The sequence below is a fragment of the Conger conger genome, chromosome 4, assembly GCF_963514075.1.
Source record: "Conger conger chromosome 4, fConCon1.1, whole genome shotgun sequence".
NCBI classification, from domain to species: domain Eukaryota; kingdom Metazoa; phylum Chordata; class Actinopteri; order Anguilliformes; family Congridae; genus Conger; species Conger conger.
In genome coordinates this window covers 66,610,963-66,634,243 of record NC_083763.1, presented here as the reverse complement: position 1 = coordinate 66,634,243, position 23,281 = coordinate 66,610,963, and the positions used below count along the sequence as shown (strand labels likewise).

The 23,281-nt window shown below is 45.9% G+C and overlaps 3 protein-coding genes across 6 annotated transcripts in view; 2 read left to right on the top strand and 1 right to left on the bottom strand.

Moving 5' to 3' along the window:
* Nucleotides 1-1,880, top strand: si:dkey-96n2.3 (uracil nucleotide/cysteinyl leukotriene receptor). The gene has a single exon (XM_061240651.1). The coding sequence runs from the start codon at nucleotides 194-196 to the stop codon at nucleotides 1,136-1,138; it is 945 nt and encodes a 314-aa protein (XP_061096635.1). The 5' UTR covers nucleotides 1-193; the 3' UTR covers nucleotides 1,139-1,880.
* A 425-nt stretch (nucleotides 1,881-2,305) lies between these two features.
* The window catches only part of LOC133127625 (nephrocystin-3-like), a 59,693-nt gene continuing 38,717 nt past the window's right edge, over nucleotides 2,306-23,281 (top strand). The window contains exons 1-29 of one of the 3 annotated variants that reach the window (XM_061240646.1): nucleotides 2,306-2,584; nucleotides 2,910-3,317; nucleotides 3,651-3,776; nucleotides 3,874-4,024; nucleotides 4,374-4,526; nucleotides 4,858-4,991; nucleotides 5,263-5,423; nucleotides 5,578-5,734; nucleotides 6,059-6,133; nucleotides 7,134-7,304; nucleotides 7,527-7,630; nucleotides 7,874-7,988; nucleotides 8,174-8,317; nucleotides 8,619-8,716; nucleotides 9,655-9,757; nucleotides 9,877-9,959; nucleotides 10,522-10,660; nucleotides 10,876-11,040; nucleotides 11,294-11,382; nucleotides 11,659-11,781; nucleotides 11,975-12,164; nucleotides 12,360-12,601; nucleotides 12,705-12,780; nucleotides 13,177-13,304; nucleotides 13,863-14,103; nucleotides 14,791-14,916; nucleotides 15,465-15,580; nucleotides 15,991-16,155; nucleotides 23,075-23,174. In XM_061240646.1, the coding sequence (XP_061096630.1) occupies nucleotides 2,994-3,317; nucleotides 3,651-3,776; nucleotides 3,874-4,024; nucleotides 4,374-4,526; nucleotides 4,858-4,991; nucleotides 5,263-5,423; nucleotides 5,578-5,734; nucleotides 6,059-6,133; nucleotides 7,134-7,304; nucleotides 7,527-7,630; nucleotides 7,874-7,988; nucleotides 8,174-8,317; nucleotides 8,619-8,716; nucleotides 9,655-9,757; nucleotides 9,877-9,959; nucleotides 10,522-10,660; nucleotides 10,876-11,040; nucleotides 11,294-11,382; nucleotides 11,659-11,781; nucleotides 11,975-12,164; nucleotides 12,360-12,601; nucleotides 12,705-12,780; nucleotides 13,177-13,304; nucleotides 13,863-14,103; nucleotides 14,791-14,916; nucleotides 15,465-15,580; nucleotides 15,991-16,155; nucleotides 23,075-23,174 (3,999 nt within the window). In that variant the 5' untranslated portion in view covers nucleotides 2,306-2,584; nucleotides 2,910-2,993. Of the gene's footprint in view, nucleotides 2,585-2,909; nucleotides 3,318-3,650; nucleotides 3,777-3,873; nucleotides 4,025-4,373; nucleotides 4,527-4,857; nucleotides 4,992-5,262; nucleotides 5,424-5,577; nucleotides 5,735-6,058; nucleotides 6,134-7,133; nucleotides 7,305-7,526; nucleotides 7,631-7,873; nucleotides 7,989-8,173; nucleotides 8,318-8,618; nucleotides 8,717-9,654; nucleotides 9,758-9,876; nucleotides 9,960-10,521; nucleotides 10,661-10,875; nucleotides 11,041-11,293; nucleotides 11,383-11,658; nucleotides 11,782-11,974; nucleotides 12,165-12,359; nucleotides 12,602-12,704; nucleotides 12,781-13,176; nucleotides 13,305-13,862; nucleotides 14,104-14,790; nucleotides 14,917-15,464; nucleotides 15,581-15,990; nucleotides 16,156-22,404; nucleotides 22,920-23,074; nucleotides 23,175-23,281 lie in introns of those variants that run through there. The other 2 variants (XM_061240645.1, XM_061240644.1) reach the window with 2 other exon arrangements.
* Nucleotides 16,845-22,565, bottom strand: uba5 (ubiquitin-like modifier activating enzyme 5). Of its 2 annotated transcripts, XM_061240648.1 has the most exons (13): nucleotides 22,261-22,565; nucleotides 22,005-22,176; nucleotides 21,851-21,896; nucleotides 21,646-21,735; nucleotides 21,404-21,513; nucleotides 21,211-21,297; nucleotides 20,626-20,710; nucleotides 20,045-20,149; nucleotides 19,531-19,658; nucleotides 19,188-19,323; nucleotides 18,955-19,033; nucleotides 18,596-18,702; nucleotides 16,845-18,098 (listed from the first exon to the last, which is right to left on the bottom strand). In XM_061240648.1, the coding sequence occupies exons 2-13, from the start codon at nucleotides 22,169-22,171 to the stop codon at nucleotides 18,015-18,017; spliced, it is 1,224 nt and encodes a 407-aa protein (XP_061096632.1). In that variant the 5' UTR covers nucleotides 22,172-22,176; nucleotides 22,261-22,565; the 3' UTR covers nucleotides 16,845-18,014. The 2 variants fall into 2 exon arrangements, with proteins under 2 accessions (XP_061096632.1, XP_061096631.1); XM_061240647.1 differs by having other exon boundaries at nucleotides 22,005-22,563.

Sequence of the window (23,281 nt, the reverse complement as noted above, 5' to 3'; positions counted from 1 at the left end):
TCCTCTTGGCACCTAGTTCCTCCAGGAAACCACATTTTTTCACAGTCATTTCAAATTACAAGTACTTAACCAGAGAAGCTCTCGCACACAGAGACACACAGCAGAAACCAGCACATGAAGGTTCACATTCTACAGAAAACTGGCACATTTTATTGTATTTTTCAGCTATATTCCAAGTGTCACATCCCAATCAATGATGTTCAACAACAGCATTGCTGAGGACAGGATTGACAGGTATGCAGTGGGCTCACACCAGGAGAATGTCCTCTTTGCCAGCTTTTACACTATGGTTTTCATCCTCGCTGTACCGGGCAACATCCTGGCTCTGTGGGTGTTCGTCCGGGAGAAGAAGAACACACCCACTAAGGTATTCCTGAAGAACCTGGCAGTGGCAGACATCTCCTACTTGGCGACACTCCCCATGCGTGTCGTCTATCACCTAACGGACAACAACTGGCCTCTCGGTGAAATTCCCTGTCGCGTCCTGGGATATTTCTTCTACCTCAACATGTACTGCAGCCTCTACTTCATGGCTTTCATCAGCGTCGACCGCTTCATCGCCCTGGTCTTGCCGGTGAGGTCACTGAAGTTGCGGAAGCCCCTGTACGCCAGCGTGGGCAGCGCCATCCTGTGGCTCTGTCTGACCGTGGTCACGATGCCGCTGCTACTGTCCAAGCAGACCACGCAGGTAAACCACTCAAACTCCACCAGGACCATTTGCATGCAGCTTTACCGCGAGAAGACGTCGCCCCAGGCACTGGTGTCCACCGCTGTAGCTTTTTCGATCCCGCTGGTCACCATTGCGGTGTCCTACATTCTGATCCTACACAGGCTGTGGAGTAGGAGACGTCAGCAGCAGAGGTCCGGGCGGCAGAAGGCCACCAGGATGATCGTACTGGTCCTGGTGAACTTCACTGTGGCGTTCCTGCCGTACCATGTTAGCCGCTTTGTTTACATTGAGGGCTCGCTTCACAGCGGTGACATGGGTCCACTTGCCCTTTGCAATCGCATTACTTCCTCTCTCACTTGCGTCAATGGAGTTTTGGATCCTGTACTGTATTTTTTTCTCACAAAAACCTACCGCAATTCATTGCTTCAGCTCTTCCATAAACGGAACCTGTCGAACACAAGTTATTAAAAAAAAAAAAATAATGAAATAGCCTATGCATAATAATTTGATTTTGCATTTTACTTCTTTCTTCTTTTTTTTTTAAGAATATGGTATACATTTTGTGGCGATTATACTGTCGTATGCTGATAACTTAGAACATAACTAAAGATTCCTTTCTTGACTCAGTAATATTTGCTGGCAATCATCCATCCAATGACAAGCACAATTCTGCACTGAGAACTGTTAAAGCAATTGCTGTTTCCTTGGTTAACAGTTACCAAACAGTAAAAAATTATATGTTAATTAAACTTTTACAGAGCATATACGAGTCCAGTATTGACTAAACACTGAACATATGGTGTATGTATATATGTATGTATGTAATGCCAACCAATAGACCAAATCCCTTATTGCATTTTGTGCCTGGTTTTTGTTCCAACTGATTAGCTCAGTTTTAGTTGTTTGACAGCTCTATAAACTATACACAGGTTCACTCAGCACAGCAAAAGTCTTTAAAATATGCTTGCAGTCTCCAGCTGTACCCGGTGCTCAAACAAATGTCAGATCAAGATATGACTGAGCTAATTGAACAACGAACATAAGCTGGCACAAAATCCTGACAGATCAGCTCTTCTTGTGTAGCTACATGGGTGGGGGCTCTCCCTTCTAGTAATGTCTATAAGCCAGTTACATCTTTATGTTTTGCTGTAGAAAGCGTGAACCAACATGTGTGTGTGTACTTCCTAAATGCAGACCAAGTTTTATACAATGTTTTACTGAAATTGGATGCTGAATGAATACCTGTATACATGTCTGTTAAAAATAATTCAAATAAATTGTTTAAATGCAAATATATATTTGGTTCTTTTAAAATGACCTCAATAATTGGAAACATTGGAACACAAACTAACGGCCAATTCGCCAAGCAGCTGCCCCAACGGGGTATCAACACTAACTAAAGGATTTACTTTACATTACTATAAAGGAATTAAAAGGTGCAGTTCAGACATAACCTGGTTTCCAATACTGTCTGGAGATTTTTTTTAAATCAAGGAGACAATACTTTTGAAAGGGTTAGGCTGACGTCGCAAAGAACGGGGCACACAATCAAATACATGCCTCCACAGAACTCCCATCAGCTAGTTTGTCTGTCTTGAGGATCCGTATAGTGAGCTCCACTCCGTTACCGGGGCAGCCAGGAAGCCGTAGAAAAATGTGTCAGGAATGTTTGTTGACATTTTTTGGCATCGTTTAGCTAGCTCTAAATTGGCAATACGCTGCACACCTAGTTAGCTATCTCCTGGATAGCCCATTGTTATTTTCCTAATGATCGATCTGGTTATGAAGAATAATATCGCGTTTAACTTTACTTACCACGTTACATGGCTAAGGTTAGCGAGCTCCTAGCTAAGTATGTGCGATATGAGGATTCCTCGTTTGTTTTCTAAATAGTATCCTAAATTCATCCTAAAGGTATGTCATATTTGTAAGTTTAGCTGTGATGCCTTAGTCTAAAACGCATAGCTAGTGCTCATTTAGAAAGCGATGTGTTTGATCATCCGGCTAACTGGATGTTGGCCAGATAACGGTATATTTCGAGCGAGCTAAGATAGCTAGCTAACGTTAGTCAAAGTGATATTGTTTTACGGTGTTTGAGATTTCTTACGCTTGACTACTAGTTATGTAGCTAGCTATAACTCGTTAGCTAGCAGCCACTACTTCATACTAGGCAAACTGGAAGTGATTTGGTACCGTCTGTAACGTTGGACTTTTTTATTTATCCTTAATTTATGACCAGGTACTGCCATGCAATCGAGGTTGATTCGCGGGTGGTGTAGTAGCTGAAAGGATAGCTTACCACTGGCTGCCTTGAATAGCCAGAATGGGTACAGCTTCCTCTTTGGTGAGCCCTGGGGAGGTGATTGAAGATGCGTATGGGGGCGAGGGCGGGGAGGCGTGCGAGATACCTGTGGAGGTGAAGCCCAAAGCCCGGCTCCTGCGCAGCTCCTTCCGCCGTGGCCCACGGGTCATTGGCGCCAGCTTCAAGTCCACTGGCTCGGTTGACCTGGAGTACGCCGCGGAGTATGAACGGCTTCGGAAGGATTACGAGATATTTCGCGTCAGCAAGAACAACGAGATAACTTCCATGCAGAAAAAGGAAGCCAAGCTGGACGAGGAAAACAAGCGATTGCGTGCCGAACTACAGGTAAGGGCAGCATAGCATCTCATTAGTTACGTGTAGACATTCTCTTCCGCGAAATAATGGTGCACTTTATGGAACTGCAAGTAGATGCACGTGCACATGTGTTCCTCGTGGGAATAACCACATTTACGTTTCCAATGGAATTCCAATTTCCCCAACGATATTGAAATATGCAGTGTCCATATACAGCATATTTTACATGCAAAATTATGTCCCTGTTGATGGTAACTGAGTATAACTGCACAACTCCTAAAATCAGCCAATGGCAATCTTGGTTCCATGAAAGGAAAGCAATGCATGGTGCTAGTGACTTATTACATTTGTCTGGTTTTACAGGCTTTACAGAAGACGTATCAGAAGATATTGAGGGAGAAGGAAAGTGCCCTGGAGGCCAAGTACCAGGCCATGGAGAGGGCGGCCACATTCGAGCACGATAGGGACAAGGTCAAGAGACAGTTTAAGGTAAGGGCCACTTCCGCTTGACTGTGCATCGCTTGTTTGTAATCGGCCATCTGTGCTCTGCCCTGTTGACCTGGCTGCCTGCGTGCCTGCCTTGCAGATCTTCCGTGAGACGAAGGAAAAGGAGATCCAGGACTTACTGAGGGCCAAGCGGGAGCTGGAGGCCAAACTGCAGCAGCTGCAGGCCCAGGGCATTCAGGTGTACGACCCGGCCGACTCTGACTCCGACGACAACCGCACCACCGTTACGAGTAAGAGATTCACATGACCCTTACACACACGCGCAGGTAGAATGCACCCTTACACGCAGGTAAAGCAACCTGGATCAGCTCCTTGTCCAAATAAACCCTAATATCTATGGAATAAGCTATGGAATAAGGTAATTCATATGCTTGATTGAAATTTGATTTGAATTATTTTGTATTGTGGTCATGTAACATGAGAACGGATGTATATTTAGCAGTCTGTGTGTGCCTTTACTTTAATAGGCATGTTCTTTTTTATTTTACACTGATCAGAATACGCTGGCGTCAATGAACATACCGTAAATAAAAATTTGTCTGACTCTTAAGACAAACCGTTTTGTTATATTTGGTGTAGCTGCAGGAAATCAGAGTGAGTACTGGAGCGGTGGCGCTCTGGGGAGTGAGCCCTCTATGGGCAGCATGATGCAACTGCAGCAGACGTTCAGAGGACCGGAGTTTGCCCACAGTTTAATTGACGTGGAGGGTCCTTTCGCCAATGTCAGCAGAGGTGAGGATTATCAGACCATCCTCCTCAGCACATCTCAAAGTTTTGCATTTAAAAAAACATGGGCCCACAAACCTTTGAATCTGGGATCCCCAACCCTGGTCCTGGGTCAGAATAGCATCTGTTGGTTTTTGTTTTTATCTTAAAATCAAGAATCTTAACTTGGGCTGCTTAAAGTGATGAAATCAATGGTGATGTTCGGCAAAAACCAGTAGATGTTGTGGCTCTCCAGGACTTGGGTTTCAGAACCCTGCTCTGGGGCACCATCAGCACACAGCCCATGCTAACCAGCTAACACCAGCTAACGAGCTGATGCTCCCGATGTGTGTTTCAGACGACTGGGACACTGCTGTGGCTAGTTTGCTGCAGGTGTCACCGCATGTGTCTCAGGTCCTGTGGAGCAACACCGTGCGCTGCTATCTCATGTGCACACTGGAGACTCAAGCCGAAGTAGACATCTTCATCAAGGTGACCAACCCGCTGTGTCTGCCACTGATACCTGTTTAGTCACCTCACCTATGAGCATCAGCATAAGCTTCTGTCATTTGAATTTTCTGTCACTTTTTGGCTTACCAAATTTTAACACAAAAAAATTGTTAATAATTCATAAAAAATAGTTTAAAATTAAATAAAAGCAGTTCCAGAATTTCAGCTGTTGCCATAGTTGCTGTGTTGCTGTCATTTATGCGTTTAAAATGAATGTATGAGTATAGTAATCATCCTCTTTACCATGTTGCAGAGTTACTGTCCCAGACTGCAGAAACTGTGTGAAGGGCTGGGCCATTTCTACCTCAATGTGTGTTTCCCTGACGACGGCGCCAGCTGCTACGTAGCGGAGCGTAGGCAGGAGATTGACAGGAGCTCTATGTGCATCCTGCTCCTCAAAACCTCTGTTACAAGGTGAAGTCTTCACAGAGCTCACCAGGACTGTATGTCCTAAATGAGTGAAAACCAAATATGCAGAGTAACCTTATCGCCGATGTGGCCTGCCATAATGGTGTCGCATGCTTGCCTGTCCTACGTCTTTACTGGCTGAATTCCTGTGCTCCTGCAGCTCACTGGTGGAGGACGCTGAGGAGGCTTTTGTGAAGAACACGGAGGCCCGGCCTCTGCTCCTGTACCTCAGGTCCGGGGGGGACACCTCTCTGTCAGGCCCCGCCAGGGAACTGGTGGACAAAATCACTGCTGCAGACAAGGCCGGGAAAGTCAAGGTTAAATGTGTCTTCTTACTTTAAATATTAACACATTGACTTTTTTTTTCCTCACGACACGGATGTGGTTGGGTTCTGTGGTAGGGTTCTCTGGAAGTATGTGCTTTCAGAACTGCAAATAAGGTGCTCTTCTAAAGAAATGAGATATTTTTGTGGCTAATATTCAATATGTAAAATTATATATGAAAATAACCCATTCCAACACACTGTTTAGCACACTTGCTAGCACTAACATAGCAGGCGCTGTAGGCCCTAATTCCAGGTGATGGAGTTAGCAGGGCATTAATAACGCTAAATTATTTATTATGTTTGCCCTCACTGCAGGTTATTGCCCACAGTGGACCTGCAGAAGCTGGAGCTTCCTTGATATACAGTCAGCTGGAGAAGGTCATTAAACAGGTACTGGGCTGACTGAGCACCCCACACACTGCAGAAATGCATTCAGAAACTGTGCAAGCCATGACATTGTGCAAAATTTAAAATATAATTTTGACTTCATCATCACTCAGTTGGTTGCTGGTTCTTATTCTTTGTGTTTGTTCTGGTAGCTGTTAATAGAAAAGATGTTGTATTGAATTGTTTTAGTAATTAAAAATGAAATGTGAATGCATTTTCTTTTAAATGGAACGGAAAATCCCTATAATGTAAGATGTAATCTCCACAGACATCTGAAGTGTTTCCACAGATAATCGCAGCTGTTGAAATGTGGTTTGGTCATTCAGCCATATCTGGCATTTCTTTTAATTCACCCTAAAATTAGAAGCGGTTTCTCACACTTTCCGATCTCTTCTACAGCCCTAGTGCACATTGTTGTTGCCGATCACAGGGGAAATGTTTTTTGTTTTTTTTGTTTTGCATTTTAGAGTAACTGTGGCTTCGCATAGATGGCTATGCTACGCTGCATCTGCAGACTGTGTTTTTCTCGCCCTCAACAGCACCCTGGGGGCCAACAATGTGTTTTGCTTAATGTTACAACCGAAGCAAACTCTATTCTACACCAAGCCCGCTGAACTGAGTTGAGAAATATAATTTGTTATTGTATAATGTTAAAGTGAGCAAAACAAAGAAGGGGAAATGAAAAGGAATAGGTGAGCCTTGAACTCTGGTCTCCTGCATGAGAGACAATCGCACTAACCACAACGCCAAATCTGCTGATGGCCAGAGCTGCCTTTTTGTTTTTGGTATACGAGGCTGCACTCCCTGATTGATTAGTAAACATACAGGTGTGAGGTTACAGCGCAAGACTACTCTTTTGACATGACCGTCTGCCCCCCGGGGTGCTGTTGAGGGCAAGAATATAACAAACCATTCAAGCAGTCCTTGCATGTGTAAAGACGCTTTGTGAAGCCCAGAGCACGGTGTACAGCACAGGGTCCCTTCAGTCCTTGGTGTTTCTCAGGAGCTCCTGGGCCACGAGGGAGCGGACGGCGGCGAGGGTAAAGACTCGGGGGCGGAGGACGAGCAGGAGGACGACTGCAGTGACGTCCTGTGGGACCTGCACGACGAGCAGGAGCAGATCGAGGCCTACCAGCAGGCCTCCAGCTCCTCCTCCCACCTGGGCTTCCAGAAGGTACAGAAGGATAGGCACGTGCCAACGGCGCTGCCGCGGCCTTTTCTTCATATGCATAGGCTTCAGTTACTGCTGGAGCCGGTGCAAATGCTGCTACTGTACAGTACTGAACACCCTGTGGCTTGTACTGCGTGCTGTTGTTAAGCTGTCCATTTGGTATAAATGTTTAGCGAGCCATAACAATGACAGCTGACATTTCTGCATCCTGTCTTCTGTCCTCAGTACATCGAGCGTCTGAACGACATGGTGGCTGCACCCCCTCCCATCCCTCCTCTGCTGGTGTCGGGAGGCCCTGGCTCAGGGAAGTCTCTGCTCTTATCGAAGTGGTGAGGATTTATCGCTTACTCTTATCCTTTATGCCTCAGTTTAACTGCCTTTCTATGGCATTGGGCCACTTTAAGTTCAACTAGAGAAACTAGTTTCTGTTTGGGTGACATAAGGTCAATCTTTCAGGAGCCCTCTGTACTGAAGACTGCTGAAAAGTTATTGACCTAGACAGACAGTTAATACTGTAAGATATGAGCTGTAGAGTGTTTGTTCTCACTTGTTTTTGTTTTATTTTCCCAAAGGATTGAACTTCAGCAGAAGAATTCTCCCAGTACTCTCATCCTCTACCATTTTGTTGGACGTCCCCTTTCTCCGAGTTCAGAGCCTGTACTTATGATCAAAAGGCTCACCGTCAAGGTAGGGGTTGGTGTTTGCCTTGAATAACTAACTGCCAAACACTTGCCTTTGGTTGTAAAGTGCAAGCCTTCCCCTTTGGTTTTATAGTCAGCCATTTTACCCTGGGCACCCCTTGCACATCATACCCGTGGACCTGTGTGATCTGTGTGATCCAATGAGAACTGAGCATTCCCCCCCCCCCCCAGCTCCTTCAGCACTTCTGGTCGATATCGGGCCTGTCCATGGACCCCTGCAAGACCCTGGAGGAGTTCCCCCGCTGGCTGGAGCGGCTGTCCTCACGACACCAAGGCAACATCATTATCATCATCGACTCCATCGACCAGATACAGGTACTCACAGTGCTTCTGGCAGCGCACTGCGGGCTGTCTGATATCAGGTGACTAGTACAGCCAATTAAAGGTCCAAACTCCACAGGGGACTTCAAGAGCAGCAGTAACAGGCATGCCACAATGCAAAGTCCACAGGGTGCGCGATAGCTGAGCCGTTGTTGTACAATGATTATAATTTTTTTGGTGCGAGGTTAGAAGCCTCTGGTGTTTGTGTGTGTGTGTGTGTGTGTGTGTGTGTAGCACCCCCCCCCCCCCCCCCCCGTTACTCATTTCCTCCTGCTGTTTTCTTGTGTTTCTGCAGCAGGCAGAGAGGCATATGAAGTGGCTCATTGACCCACTTCCAGTCAACGTGAGGGTGGTGGTGTCCGTTAACGTGGAGACATGCCCGCAGGCGTGGAGGTGGGTGTGGCTCTGCCTGCGCAGGGAGGGCTGTGGGCTGCCTGGTGTCACACACACCTGTCAATGAGTTCAAACGGGTCACGTCTACAATGATTAAAGATATGAGTCCATTTGACCAAAATATATTTTAATGTGGAACCTTTTTATGTAGTTTACTGAACTTTTGTGTTGACAATCCAATGTAGATGCCACAACCGGTGATGTAGCCAGCTCAGACACTTATACTTTCCTTATAGTTCTAAAATGAGGACACCCAGTGTCCTTGATGCAAAGCAGCAATGGCTCGCCTTTTTGCAGAATCTTCAGCCTAGCCAATGAGACGTGAGTGAGTGAGTGAGTGAGTGAGTGAGTGAGTGAGTGAGTGAGTGAGTGAGTGAGTGAGTGAGTGAGTGAGTGAGTGAGTGAGTGAGTGAGAGTGAGTGAGTGAGTGAGTGAGTGAGTGAGTGAGTGAGTGAGTGAGTGAGAGAGTGAGTGAGTGAGTGAGTGAGTGAGTGAGTGAGTGAGTGAGTGAGTGAGTGAGTGAGTGAGTGAGAGAGTGAGTGAGTGAGTGAGTGAGTGAGTGAGTGAGTGAGTGAGTGAGTGAGTGAGTGAGTGAGTGAGTGAGTGAGTGAGTGAGTGAGTGAGTGAGTGAGTGAGTGAGTGAGTGAGTGAGTGAGTGAGAGTGAGTGAGTGAGTGAGTGAGTGAGTGAGTGAGTGAGTGAGTGAGTGAGTGAGTGAGTGAGTGAGTGAGTGAGTGAGTGAGTGAGTGAGTGAGTGAGTGAGTGAGTGAGTGAGTGAGTGAGAGTGAGTGAGTGAGTGAGTGAGGTTGAAGCCAGTTTGAGTTGAAGCCAGGAAACAAAGCAAAACATGTGGCACTGCTGACTGCAGCAATTGCCTTTTCAAAATGATGAAAATAGTTGAAATTGAAATATTAACAGCCTGTTATTCACACGCGACAGACTGTGGCCCACGCTTCACCTGGACCCCCTGCACCCCAAAGACGCGAAGGCGGTGATAAGCGCACAGTGCCTGGGGGCCGATGTCAGACTCACCAAAGAGCAGGTCTGTCCGCTGACCTTGCCCGGGGGGTCACCAGCTGTCTGGGCACGGCCTGTCCTCATAACGAGGTGTTTGTAATGAGTGCTTATGCTAGTGTCGCTGAGTTTGCTCTGCTGCTACAGGAGAAGAAGCTGGACCGACACTGCCGCTCAGCCTCGACCTGCAACGCCCTCTACGTCTCTCTGCTGGCCAGAATGATTGCCAAGTAAGCTCTTATTTTAGGTTATGCTCTAATGGAGGCGTTACGTGAGTCATATGGGTCACAGTGGCATTCTGGTAGAGCAGGGCGAGGGAGTCCAGTTCCCGTCTGTCAGGGCAGCTAATAGATTAGGAGGAAGTCTGTGCTGCACTTTAATGAAACAGTGGAAATGAAAATGCTGCTAATAGTGGAAGTGAGTAAATAATGGGGCATTTTCTCTGTGCTAGCTGGGAGTTACGCAAGTTATTGATTGATTAACAGTACATTACATTAATGGCATTTGGCAGACGCTCTTATCCAGAGTGACGTTCAACAAAGTGCATACCCAGAACCAGGAATTAAGTAATGTTTGAAGTGGTGTTTATGGTTTTGTGAGACTGTTTTTGTTTTGTGGCATTTGTGTGTATATTATTGCTAATTAGTGACTGCCTCTTTCTGTGGTTGTGTGCATGCATGCATGCTTTTGTGTGTGGTGTGTGGTGTGTGGTGTGTGGTGTGTGGTGTGGTGTGTGGTGTGTGGTGTGTGTGCGTGCGTGCGTGCGTGCATGTGCGTGTGTCCTGCTCTCAGCAGGTGGACAGTGTGGGGCTTGGACAGGACCCTGGAGCAGAGCCTGCTGTGTCAGGACACGGTGTCTCTGTACAGACTTGCCTTGCAGGTGGTCCTGGACCTGCTCAGCACAGACAGGAGCAAACGCACCATGAGAGAGGTGGGCCACCTCGCCACACACTCACAAAATGTGCTCTGCATTATTAACACTGCATCTACAGAACGTTCTGAAAGCGTTTTTGTGTAGTCTTTTTTTCTTTGCTCGTGTAGAGAAGGCCATGGAGTCCATGCAGCATAAGTTCAGTAAAGCTTTTGTACACATCAGAGAATGTGGTTAGAAAATAGGAACATGCTGTGCCTCTATCTTTATCTCAGATGCTATGTCTGGTCTGTATGAGCCACAATGGCGTCAGCGAGTCGGAGGTGATGGAGATATTTCCCGACCTGAGCTGGCCAGTCCTGGCCTCTCTGCTGTGCAAGCTGCAGAGCCTGTGTGTCATCACCCTCGGGTGCGGCCTCATCAAGTTCCAGCACCTGCAGGTGGGCCTCTATACTCAACTCTGTCACAGTGCATTCTGGGAATGCACGTTTCTGAAGTTATGAATGAAGGTGCATTCTGGGTATTGGTGGGCTCCTTGCAGTTCAGTGGGTCTAAAGCTAGGTTCACTGTGGAAGATGCAAAAGTGAATTTGCTGCTAGGGGTTAAAGGGTCGGCTCACAGGAACATGCATGTGAGAGCAGACCGCTTTATCTCTTGCGCCGGTCGTTAATGTCCTCTCTTTTTGCATTGGAGGCCTTGGAGGCTGTGAGACTGGAGTTCATCGATGGGGAGGCCAGTTCCCACAGAGAGAGGCTGATGCAGTACTTCAGCCAGCAGCTCAGGTCTGTGCTAAGGACTCATGTACTCTACACTCTAGTATGGCTCTGAGTTTCTATGGTATGACATGCTGGTCAAACCTTCCTGTATGATCATTTCCTTTTTCCCTGACAAGGCATACAGCGCCGCGCCACGTCAGTATGTGGTATATGCAGTGGTAGGTTCTTTATAATGAAAAGAATGGGTTTAAACGTTAACGGGGGGAATGTGTGTAGAAACGTGCAGCCCGGTTTGGTTCCTCGCTGACGTGTTTTTGCCGTGTTCCCCTGGTTGGCGTACAGCTGGGACAGGGTCACATGGAGGGTCGCAGATGAGCTGCCCTGGCTGTTCCAGCAGCAGGAGGACAAGGCCAAGCTACAGCGCTGCCTGCTCAACCTCTTCGTCTCCCAAAATCTCTACAAGAGGTCAGGGCACCTCAATGTCTGTGAATATGTGTAACACGTATGTATGTGTGCATGCATACGTGTCAGCATGCCAGGCGGTCTCTGTATTGCCTTTAGTGTACATACTTGCACATAATTGTCTCCGTTTTTTTTTTTTTTCTTCTTACACAGATATGTGAAATAATTTTTTTTAATGTGTGATATTGGTGTCTAGGGGCCATTTCTCAGAGCTGCTGGCCTACTGGCAGTACGTGGGTAAAGACAAGAGCTCCATGGCCACGGAGTACTTTGAGTCGCTGAAGCACTTTGAGAAGAGTTGTGACAGTGAGGGCAGCATGACCAGGCTGGCCAGCCTGTACGAGACGCTGGGCCGCTTCCTCAAGGACCTGGGGCTCCTCGGCCAGGTAAGAGCACCACCCCGCCTGCCCCTGTTCATGTTTTCCCACGAGTGTAAACTTCTGAGTGGGAGAGGGTGGAGGGTGCTAAAGGAATAAAACACTGAGGCAAACCATGAAATAGACATGATATTTAACAGAAATGTGTATGTGTTCTTGTGTGTGTGTGTGTATGCCTGTGTGTGTGTGTCTGTGTGTGTGTAGGCTGTGGCTCCCCTGCAGAGGTCTCTGGAGATCAGGGAGACCGCTCTGGATCCAGACCACCCCAGTGTAGCTCGGTCTCTGCACCAGCTGGCCGGGGTCTACGTGCAATGGAGGAAGTTTGGCAATGCGGAGCAGCTGTACAAGCAGGCCCTGGAGATCAGCGAGAACGCCTACGGGTCTGACCACGCCTGCGTGGCCCGGGAACTGGACTCCCTCGCCCTGCTCTACCAGAAACAGAACAAGTGAAAACACACTGATTACACTTACAGTTATTATTGCCATTCTGCGACCACACTCTGCTTTCAGCTGCATGAGAATTTGCTCACCAAAATGTTTCCCTCTCAGGTATGAGCAAGCGGAGAAACTGAGGAAGAGGTCTTTAAAGATCCGGCAGAAGACTGCTCGCCAGAACGGAAATATGGTTAGTTAAATAATGCCAGTTATTAGCTGAGTGCTCTGTTAGCAGTAGCAACAGCAGTGTAGGTATACGCTTCATTAGCAGTAGCATTGCAAGTGTAAGCTCTATTAGCATTAGCAGCAGCAGTATACAGGTAAGTGTACGACCTGTTAGCAGCAGCAGCAGCATAAGTGTCAGTGCTCTGTTGCAGTAGCAGCTGCAGTATCAGTGTGTGCTCTATTAGCATTAGCAACTGCAGTATAAGTGTGTGCTCTATTAGCATTAGCAGCTGCAGTATAAGTGTGTGCTCTGTTAACGTTAGCAGCTGCAGTATAAGTGTGTGCTCTGTTAGCATTAGCAGCTGCAGTATAAGAGTGTGCTCTGTTAGCATTAGCAGCTGCAGTATGTCTCTGCCCACAGTACGGCTTCACCCTGCTGCGTCGCCGGGCTCTGCAGCTAGAGGAGCTGAGTCTGGACAAGGACACGGCCGACTGCGCCAAGACCCTGAACGAGCTGGGAGTGCTCTACTACCTGCAGAACAACCTGGAGTGAGTCCCTGGTCCTGTGCGTGGTCAGGAGGGCTCTCAGCACTGTAATATATCCCCCCTCCTGCGGCATCATGGGACTCAGCCCCAGTCCACTCGACTGCACTCATTCAGAAACGCTTACAGCGCCTCAGCACATCTGACCTGCGCGGATGTGAATCTGCCCTTTAAAAATCCCGTGGGACAGCCTGTCAGCTGCACTGTAGCGGTACATTGTGCCCCTTTCATTCACTATAATGTACTGCGCCCAGTGCGATAGAACCACTCGATTATGAATAAAGTACATTTTCACAGTGAGTGTGTGAGCTTCTACAGAACAGAAAGCCCAGTCGTAGGTGACCTGAGGTTGCCTGTTGTGTAACGCTGACTCTGGGTTTGACGCAGAGTGGCGCAGGCGACCTGAGGTTGCCCGTTGTGTAACGCTGACTCTGGGTTTGACGCAGAGCGGCGTGGGCGACCTGAGGTTGCCCGTTGTGTAACGCTGACTCTGGGTTCGACGCAGAGCGGCGTGGGCGACCTGAGGTTGCCCGTTGTGTAACGCTGACTCTGGGTTCGACGCAGGGCGGCGAAGGTGTTCCTGACGCGCTCCCTGGAGATGCGCCAGCGCGTTCTGGGGCCCGAGCACCCGGACTGCGCTCAGTCCCTCAACAACCTGGCGGCCCTGCACTGCGAGCGGCGGGAGTACGAGCGCGCGGAGGAGCTGTACGAGAGCGCCCTGGACATCCGCCGCAGAGCGCTGTCTCCCGACCACCCGTCCCTGGCCTACACCGTCAAACACCTCGCCATGCTCTACAAGAGGAGGGTGAGAGCCGGAAACCGCCGCCTCCCTTACCACACTCCGTATCTGACACCCACAGGGTGCTGTGAAAGTTTAGTGTGCGTAGATAATTAAAGAGCATCAGAGGGCATGAGCTTAAACGGTTGGTGTGGGACGAATGTGATTGATTTGGGTTCCCATCCTGTGAATGTACGAGCAGTAAGGATGTTTGATTATGTGAACAGGCTGTTCAGCAGATCTTGGTTTATTGCGGGGGCAACATTAGCTCAGGAGCTAGGAGCGGTCGTCTGGCATTTGAGGGGTTGCCAGTTCAGTACCTCGCCCTGGGTGTGTCGAAGTGTCCCTGAGCAAGACACCTGATCCACGATTGCTCTCAAGGAGCTGGTTGGTGCCTTGCATGGTAGCCAATTGCCGATGGTGTGTGAATGGATGAATGAGAGGCATCAATTGTAAAGCTCTTTGCTATATTAATGCAGTCCATTTACCATCCTTTAACCTAATGTCAGGAGAGTGCCTAGCACTGGTTCAGTCCTGGTCTTGAACACTGATGGTCTCTGCCACCATAAAAAGCTCTGGATAGCCTATTTCATGCAGCAACGGCTTTCTATTTCAATACTCCCCCTGTAATATCTGGAAGTATTTTTGTTCATGACGAACAAATGTCTGAAACTAAATGTAATGTAAAACATACTGTGTAATATTGTTGGACAGGGGAAGCTGGAGAAGGCTGTGCCCCTGTATGAGCTGGCTCTGGACATCCGGGAGAAGTCCTTTGGACCCAAACACCCCAGTGTGGCCACTGCTTTGGTCAACCTGGCTGTGCTCTACTGCCAACTGGTGAGAAACTTTGTATATATAAAATAATTTGTTTATATACAGTACAGTGCCCTTCAATATCATTGGTGCCCTTCATGTGATTATTTTACTTACCAAAAAAAGATGAATATCAACAAGATTGGTAATACAGCTCAGTACTTTCAGATGAAGTTGTTCCTTACCAATGATGATTGTGCAGAGTTCTGTCAGAAAGTTGACTGGTTGAGTTGGTTATTTAAGATATATTCATAAGAAAAAATATATAATTGATGTTGATTTTTACAGCTGTGAACTAGATGAGTGTTGATTTGTGTCCAAAGTATTTCTGTTTCAGCTTTAAAGTTTCATAAATATTTTTAAGCTTCACTTAACTTCAGATTCCAGTTCCTGGTAGGATGGTTTGTATTTAGTCTGCAACCAGTCAACCCTTTTTTTGGGACCAGTCCTGGAATGGTGTCATAAACACTACCCAAACTCCGGCTCCAGACTTCCACAGCTGGGCTCAGTTTTCCATGGACACAGCGGTGCGTCGCGCTAACGGAATGCACTGTTTTCACTGGCCGTTTCAGAAGAAGCACAGTGAAGCGCTGCCTCTCTATGAGCAGGCCCTGAAGGTCTACGAGGACAGCCTGGGCCGCTCCCACCCCCGTGTGGGAGAGACTCTGAAGAACCTGGCTGTGCTGAGGTCAGTGGGAACCCCAGCGGTCTCTTTTCCCCCGCTGCACATTCTCAAGCTTTCCCTTGTCTTCTGTTTGATTTCTAGTGCAAAAAAATATGAAAAATCATACCCTTTTTTTTTTTAAAGCACCTTTTTCTCATGCACAGGGTGGAGAAAGGAGGAGGATGAGGTTTTTGAGACCTAGACGAAATGATTCAACAGAAACGCCCTGAAAATAGACATATTCTGAAAGAAAGAAAGCTTGTGAAAGAAAGCTCATGCACAGGGTGGAGAAAAGAGGAAGTTTTTGAGAACTAGATGAAATGATAACGGAGCATTTCTGTTTAATCATTTCATCTAGGTCTCAAAAACCTCATCTTCCCCCTTCCCCCGTCCCTCACAACGGACAGTGAATATGACCTGTGTGTGTTCCACAGCTATGAGGAGGGCGACTTTGAGAAGGCGGCGGAGCTGTACAAGCGGGCCATGGAGATCAGAGAGGCAGAGCCCTCGCTGGTGTGTGGGAAGGCCCCGTCCCGACACTCCTCCAGTGGGGACACCTTTAGCCTGCGGGGGCCCGCCCTGCACCCTAACGCCCCCAGGTGACCTCACCAAAACACTCCCACGCCGTGCCGCCAAGTTCCACTCCAGTATTTATCACCCGCTCAATTCTGAGGGAGAGGAGACCGAGAGAAACAGGTGTAACAACCAGTTAGATCACCTGTCGGAAGCAGACTCGCTGCCCCTTCACAGCGACATCATTTCCTGCTCTGTGGGGGGGTGTCACGGGGGAAGCAGCAGGGTCCTGTCTCTACGGTGCTCCACTCACCAAATGACTTATCAGACACTCCAGAAAACGATTAACCATGTGCCACATGAAACCAAACCGCAACCAAATAAAAACCAGACGCAAACCTTTTCTTATGCAGATACACACTGTCACCTCTACATAACTTGAGATGTTTACTGCCTGTGTGCTACTAATAAAAGTAGTGTGATTCACCCTAAGGCCTTTCACATAGAGGGTTAGGAAATGTATTAATGTCTGTAAAATGTGTATTGCTACCATTGGTATCATTATTTATAATAGTGTGAATTTGTGAACTGAGGTCTCTATAGCTCACATCCGGAAACACTCAGGTAGCAGATTCTTCCATCTTCTAACCTCTGCATACTGAAGCTCTTGGTGACTACATTTGATGATAGCAGATATTTCAATTTTGCAGTGTATGTTTCCTATAAAAGGTGTGAGGTGACAGGCCAACTTCAAATACTTAAAGGTAGCATGGCATGTGCCTAAAACCTGCTTTTATTTACAAATACAATTCATCATGCAAAAATCATCATGTATTCTTGGAAGTGAAGCAATTGTGTGTCTGCCAAACAATGTCAAGTAGGTCAAATGTGTCAAGTGTTTTATTCAGTGAAGGACTTGTGCAATGTAGGCTCTACTCCTCAGTTCAGATGAGAGTAGAAGTGTGGATTAACACTAAAGCTGTTAACTTACTAAGTCTTGGTTGATTCCACAGCCATGTTATTGAAATATACCCGAGATGTGTTGCCGAAAGAGGAAAACCAGAAAGTATTTTGCATTTCTCTTATCTTACCAATGAAGAAAAGCAAGAAGCAGTATGTCAGTGACGTACAGCATGCTCATTTAAAATCATGTCCGTTTTGTGAATGTGAAGATGGTGTATCTTTGTGTACTCCAGCTAATAAATACTTTATTGAAACCTCAATACGTGTCCATTCCTGTACAGGCAAAGTTCATTAATATCCTGATGGTAGTTTAAGAACTGCTGAGCAGTAAGCAAATGCACCAAAGAAAACCACTGAAGTGCAAGCATATTTCTTCTTCAGTGATCTTTTCTTCCTTTATCCAGGGCAAAATTACCAGTAAAGTTAGAGAAACCATTGTCAATAACACAAATTACAGTGAGAATTAACCTCACAGTAATTAAGTCCATCTATTGTACACCCTCCCTCCACAAATCAACAGCAAAAGCAGGTTACCTTAAGTGCTAATACATATAATCCATTAAACGTCAAGTCATTAGAATACATTACAGCTTTAAATGTAACATTATACAGTCCAGTTGATTTCAGGCAAATGCCATATTACAAAAAGAAATGCGATATTAATGAGGTGGCATGATAGGCATCCAAATTGTACATACTCCAAAAACTGAAGAATTTCCCCTGCTCATTAAACATGTTGCACTGATTTAGGAGTGCTTGTCCTCAGATATTTAATTCTCATACAATGGTGCATCCTTGGAGCAAGTTCCCCATGTACTGCAGCAATGCAGAATGCATCAGATGCAACCTGTGATCACTAGGTTACCCTGGATAAGGAAGTCATATAATGTAAGGTGATGAATAAAAAGCAAGTTCTTTTGCTTTTCTGTTGCAATGGCGTTTCGTGCTGAAGGTTGAAGGAATAGCTCTTCTGTTGATGCAGTTACATCCTCTTCATTTGAGCCATGAGCTCTTCAAGACTTTGTTCCGTCTCCTCCACCATCTCCTCAGCAGGTGTGTTCACCTCCTAATGAACAACACGGCCAAGAATAACACACTGGGTCAAAACTGTAGACTGCCACCTGTATCAATAAACATTATCACTCTAAACGTCTTCAATTAAATTATACAAAGTCCTAGCTGGTGCAGGGATAATTAGCTAATATAGCTGCAAGCAGCTATTGATGGGGTCCAAGCAGCATAGCCGCAGTCGGCAAGCAGTCGATGGAGCAGTAGTACACATGGATCAAATTTCAGGATGACTGGACCTTGTTCAGTCCATTTAATGTGATAAAGGGAAACCACAGAGGCAGCCGGAGAACATACAAACTCCACACAGAAAGGGCCCTGGCTGGAATTTGAACTTGTGCGCCTTGCTGGTAGGCAACTGTGCTAGACACTGGACCACTTCATGCTTGGACCCCTAATTAACTAGAAAAGGAAGGCTTTCATTTGAATAAAGTCTACTTAAGAGCTAGAAGACAAAAAAAGGTCAAATCTCTGAGGAGAATCTCCTGTACAGACCTTTTCAGGAATGGTGTAAGCCACAGTGATACCCTCCGGTAAGTCTGGTTTAGGGCCTGAGGCAGCCTTAAGCTCTTCTTCTGTTACTTCAGAGACCAGCTCTATCCCTATACACAAACACAGAGAGATATCCTTAAAGATGGCACACACATTGTGTCCACTGACAACAACACGCGCACTGACTAAATATGCAGGTAAGGAAAAGTGATTTGGAATATTAAGCATTCATATACCCCACTTTGATTTGTACGCGAACATGGAACATGAAAAGCGGAAAATTCCGAAAATAATAAGGGTGAATTTCAGTATTAGAAATGCAGACGCAAGTCTCTCATACATTTCTGCTAAGGAAGTCTCACCCCACTCATTGTCCTCATGCACAACCTGCACCTCCTCCTCTTCCACAACTTCCTGTTTTGGCCTCTCTGCTTCTTTCCTCTGTGGCGAAAAGAAGCATTGGACATTTTTATATTTACTAAAAAATAAATTAAATAAAAACACATTCCCAAACCCGGAAAAACAAACGATGTGGTGGCGTGCTGCTGAATTGGTGAATGGTGGACAGCGCGCAGATAAGAACAGCGTCAGTCACCTTGTACTCCTCCTGCTGTTTCCTGCAGTAGTGGTCATCACACTGAGGGTTTGCCTTCATGGACATAGTGGGGAAGAAGTCCTGCATGGCATTGTAGCCCAGATAGTGACTGACTGATCCGAAGCCCAGGAGATACCTGAAGAGCAACAACAACCAACACCAATATCTGAAATGACATCTTTCAGGAAATGCAACAGTGAATCCTTATTTGCAATATGAAATTTTAGATTCATTTATTATTGAAACACAGAATCTCAAAATATGCTATGTTCTCCATGATAATCAATACAGTATTAAAACATCTAAGGTTCATATAGAAGGTAGAGACAGGGGAAGGGCTTACTTCAAGACATTCTGCACTAGAAGTCCTGCCACCACACCCATGGTGGTTGGCAGGCTGGCTGCACACACTCCCTCTCTCTTCAGGGTCTTCTCATCGATGTTGGCTGCCACCACCAGGGGAGGAGCGCACTAACGGACAGAACACGCAGTTCAATGCATCACTGGTAACACACCATACCATTGTGATCTTTACAACCCATTTTGGGTGTCCAGCAATTCTTTGGAGGAATGGAATCAAAGTACAGCATTGGATGCTAGATTCCTACTATTCATAATAACTTTCAATGGCTTGTGAAAAAGACCTATTAATTATACAAGCCTTTACTGGACAGCTGTAGCTCTAATGCAGGAGATTCGAGCACGTCTGTCTGAACAGACTTGGAGATATACAGGCTGACAATTTGCTGAATAGGGATGCGTTCCCTTGCCATTAGACAGTAGGATTGCAGAGAAAATGCATGTATAGATGTAATATACATGATATTTCTGTCTGCAGAGACAGTTGTTAGACATACTGCAAAGCAGGCCGTCTCCCCGGGAATGATGAGCTGGATATGCCCAGACACAGCATTCTCGCTCACTCCAGACTCCATCCAGATCTGGCCCAGTTCATTACACGCCTGGAAGCACAGAAGCACATAAAAACACACCGTCTGTCATTGGGCAAAATATCAAAATGCCTGATGAAGAACATTTTGGTCAAAACATTTCATCCTGAATAAACCGCAAGGGAGCATTCGCTGGTGTGTGGGTTGTTCTTTATCCTCCCACTGTCTCATTCTTTTGCCTTGCACCTGGCCAATCATATTTGAATGCACATACATATACATACATTCAAATTTCTCTCAAAACATCTTTAAATCCATTAAGGGCCAACAACAAACATGATGCAGGCGACTTGATAACTACTGTGCGTCTTATTATTAGTACTTTTTCACCATCTAGTGGTACAGCAAATATATTGCTGGAGGAACCCCTCTCATTCAATGTATGACTGACTGAGCCACCATTGAACAAAAATGTACCCCACACTGACAGCACTTCACTGCTCTCAATTCTTAGAGTAGGGATCATGCAATATGGCGCAATAACATACTGTGTTTATGGCCATGCGAGCTTCAAAATTGTCCACACAGCTTAACACCAGGTCGACAGGCTTTGCTTCCTCAAGTCCCCCATGACTGCAACAAAAAAGTATTTTCAGGCCTTTGGGCTAAAATCTGATTAGCATGACAAACTGTTTGAGCCAAACTCATTTGTTTATACAGGTCAATGATAAAGCCAATGTATATTTTTGTGACTTTCTGAAAATGTGGTATTCATACCAGGCTCTTAGACTTGAATCATCTGTACCAATGTGAGAACTGTGCAAATGTTTCACTACTAAGTTGATCAATAATTATGTTTTTATTGTGGATGATTGTTAAATGCCAGGTAACTACTGCCTTATTGACATTTGCTTAGGTACACTAGTAGTTATAGGTCTATGATTAATTTACTTATGTACTGTATATAGCACATTTTACAAAGGATTTGTCTCAATATTCTTCACATTTTACCTGGGCCAAAAACCCCACAGACCAAGCCAGAGGCAACAGCGGAAAGGTAAAACTCCCTGGAAGGATGTAGGAAGAAACCTTGCGGGGGGGGGGGGGTTAAAAGCTCACGACAGATTACCCACCTTATGCGATCCATGAAATGTGAAAAATTTTCCATTGTGGTGATGTTGTAGTTGTGAGTCTCAAATGATACATCTGGATTAATGCTCCTGTCAACAAATAAAAGTAAACTGTCACAGGCTCTACTTTTCAGTTTTCTAAAAGTATCTTTGCATGTTCCTCTAAATGTTACAGGAGAAGAAAGGAGCCTCTCACCTCAACGTATGTTCTGCAGCCTCCACTTTGCTGAGCCCAGCTTGGTGCGGCTGGAAGAAAAGCCGGTTCATGTTTGCCAGTTCCACTTTGTCATAATCGAACAGGATCAGCTGGAAAACAAGAACATGCTCAAAACCACCGGTACCACTGAGTGTGATCTCATGGTAGAATTACACTTGGGGCCTTCCATGCTTTTCCACTGAAGTGAATCGATAGAGGCATATTCATTTAAATAGTATTACCTTACCAATGCCACATCTTGTGAGCATTTCAGCAGTCACACTTCCAACTCCCCCGACTCCAACCACAGCCACAGAAAATGTGCGAATTCTCTGTGAACCAGGGAAAGGTTGTGGGGAGGAAGCATATGGCATCAGTGTCATTACATTACTGCTGGTGCACAGTGATCGAGTGGACCAGTAATTCCTCATGAAACCTTCCCCTCACCTCATAATCTTCGACAATGCCCATCCGCTTTAACGCCATGAGACGACTGAAAGACAGGAACTTTCAGTGAGCTAGCTAATTCCAATACAAACGTAACATTCGATTGTTTATGTGTACATGCCTGACAGTTCATCATGTAACTAGACCCGCGTACCTGTAAGGATTTGAATCGACTACTTCAGCACTCATCTTCTCAATCCTCTGTCTATAATGCTTCTGGCTGCCACCGGCATTTTCTTCGGCGCATCGCTTCTGCTTACATTTAATCAGTTCATTTTCCAATTCCCGGACTCGCAACTTCAACTCTTCAACCGTAGCCATGGCCCCTGTTTTTAAGAATAAGGAAAACTGTACCTCTCAATAAAAAGTGGTACGTTGATTAGCTAACGTTGCCGATTACTCATACACACCTCTGTTTTCGACACGTCTGCACAGTACTCAGCTGGTAACCGGGAGTACCTATTTTAACTCTCCGACGAAAAACAATGAGCAAAAGCGAATGGTACCGGATGTAGACAATGGCTAATGTTGCATTAGCGATTGTGGTTAAAGTGTACAGATCCCCTCATATCCAATGCAACCACTCAGATATAGCTAGCTAGTTACATGCTCATGCTTTTTCTAAAGACACATACCTTCCGGGTTAAAAGGTGTTCTACGCCCTATCGTAAATTGTGTAAACTTCAAGTGCTTCAAGGGATATCAAGTGCAATGTTCATAGCCCTTTGTTGCTGTCGAAACATGTCCAATATTAATACAAAATAAAACTATTTACACCAGAACTAATGTTTTCGCACGGACTGTCCCACTGAACACGTTCGCTGGACTTTGTACCCTGGAATGTGTAGTTCCTAGGTCCTAACAACAACAGAGCTGGGACGTTAGCTGCATCAAGGGACGCCAACAAGAAATCATCTGCCACCGTTTCACAAAAGTTAGCTAACATGGATGGGGAAACAACTGATGTCCGTGGGCTGCATCAATTTAACCTCTCAAATCTACAGCAATATTTATCGGATAACATACAAGATATATCAAGTAGCGACACGTTTACTGTGAGGCAATACAGGTAGCTAGCTAAGCTATGTGACATTTCGGCTACACTCACTTGCTAGGGAAACAATTTTGTACAAAGTACCGGTAGTTGTGTTTTTCCACATGCGTTTGCTAAAAAGTCGGATCAACCCGTTATTTGTATTTACGTTGTCTCTTTGCATTCTGCAGAATGGGGCAGTCGAATCCCACATTCCTTGTGAAGACTTCCAGTGCGAGCTATGTACTCCGAAAGAAACCGCCTGGAATGCTGCTTCCAGGGGCACACAAGGTAACCATCTACTGATTGTCTATAATATATCTTTGCTGTTGATCACTTGGAAGCATGTAGCTTGCCAGAAAAGCTCATATAAAACAAGTAAATAAACAGACACATTA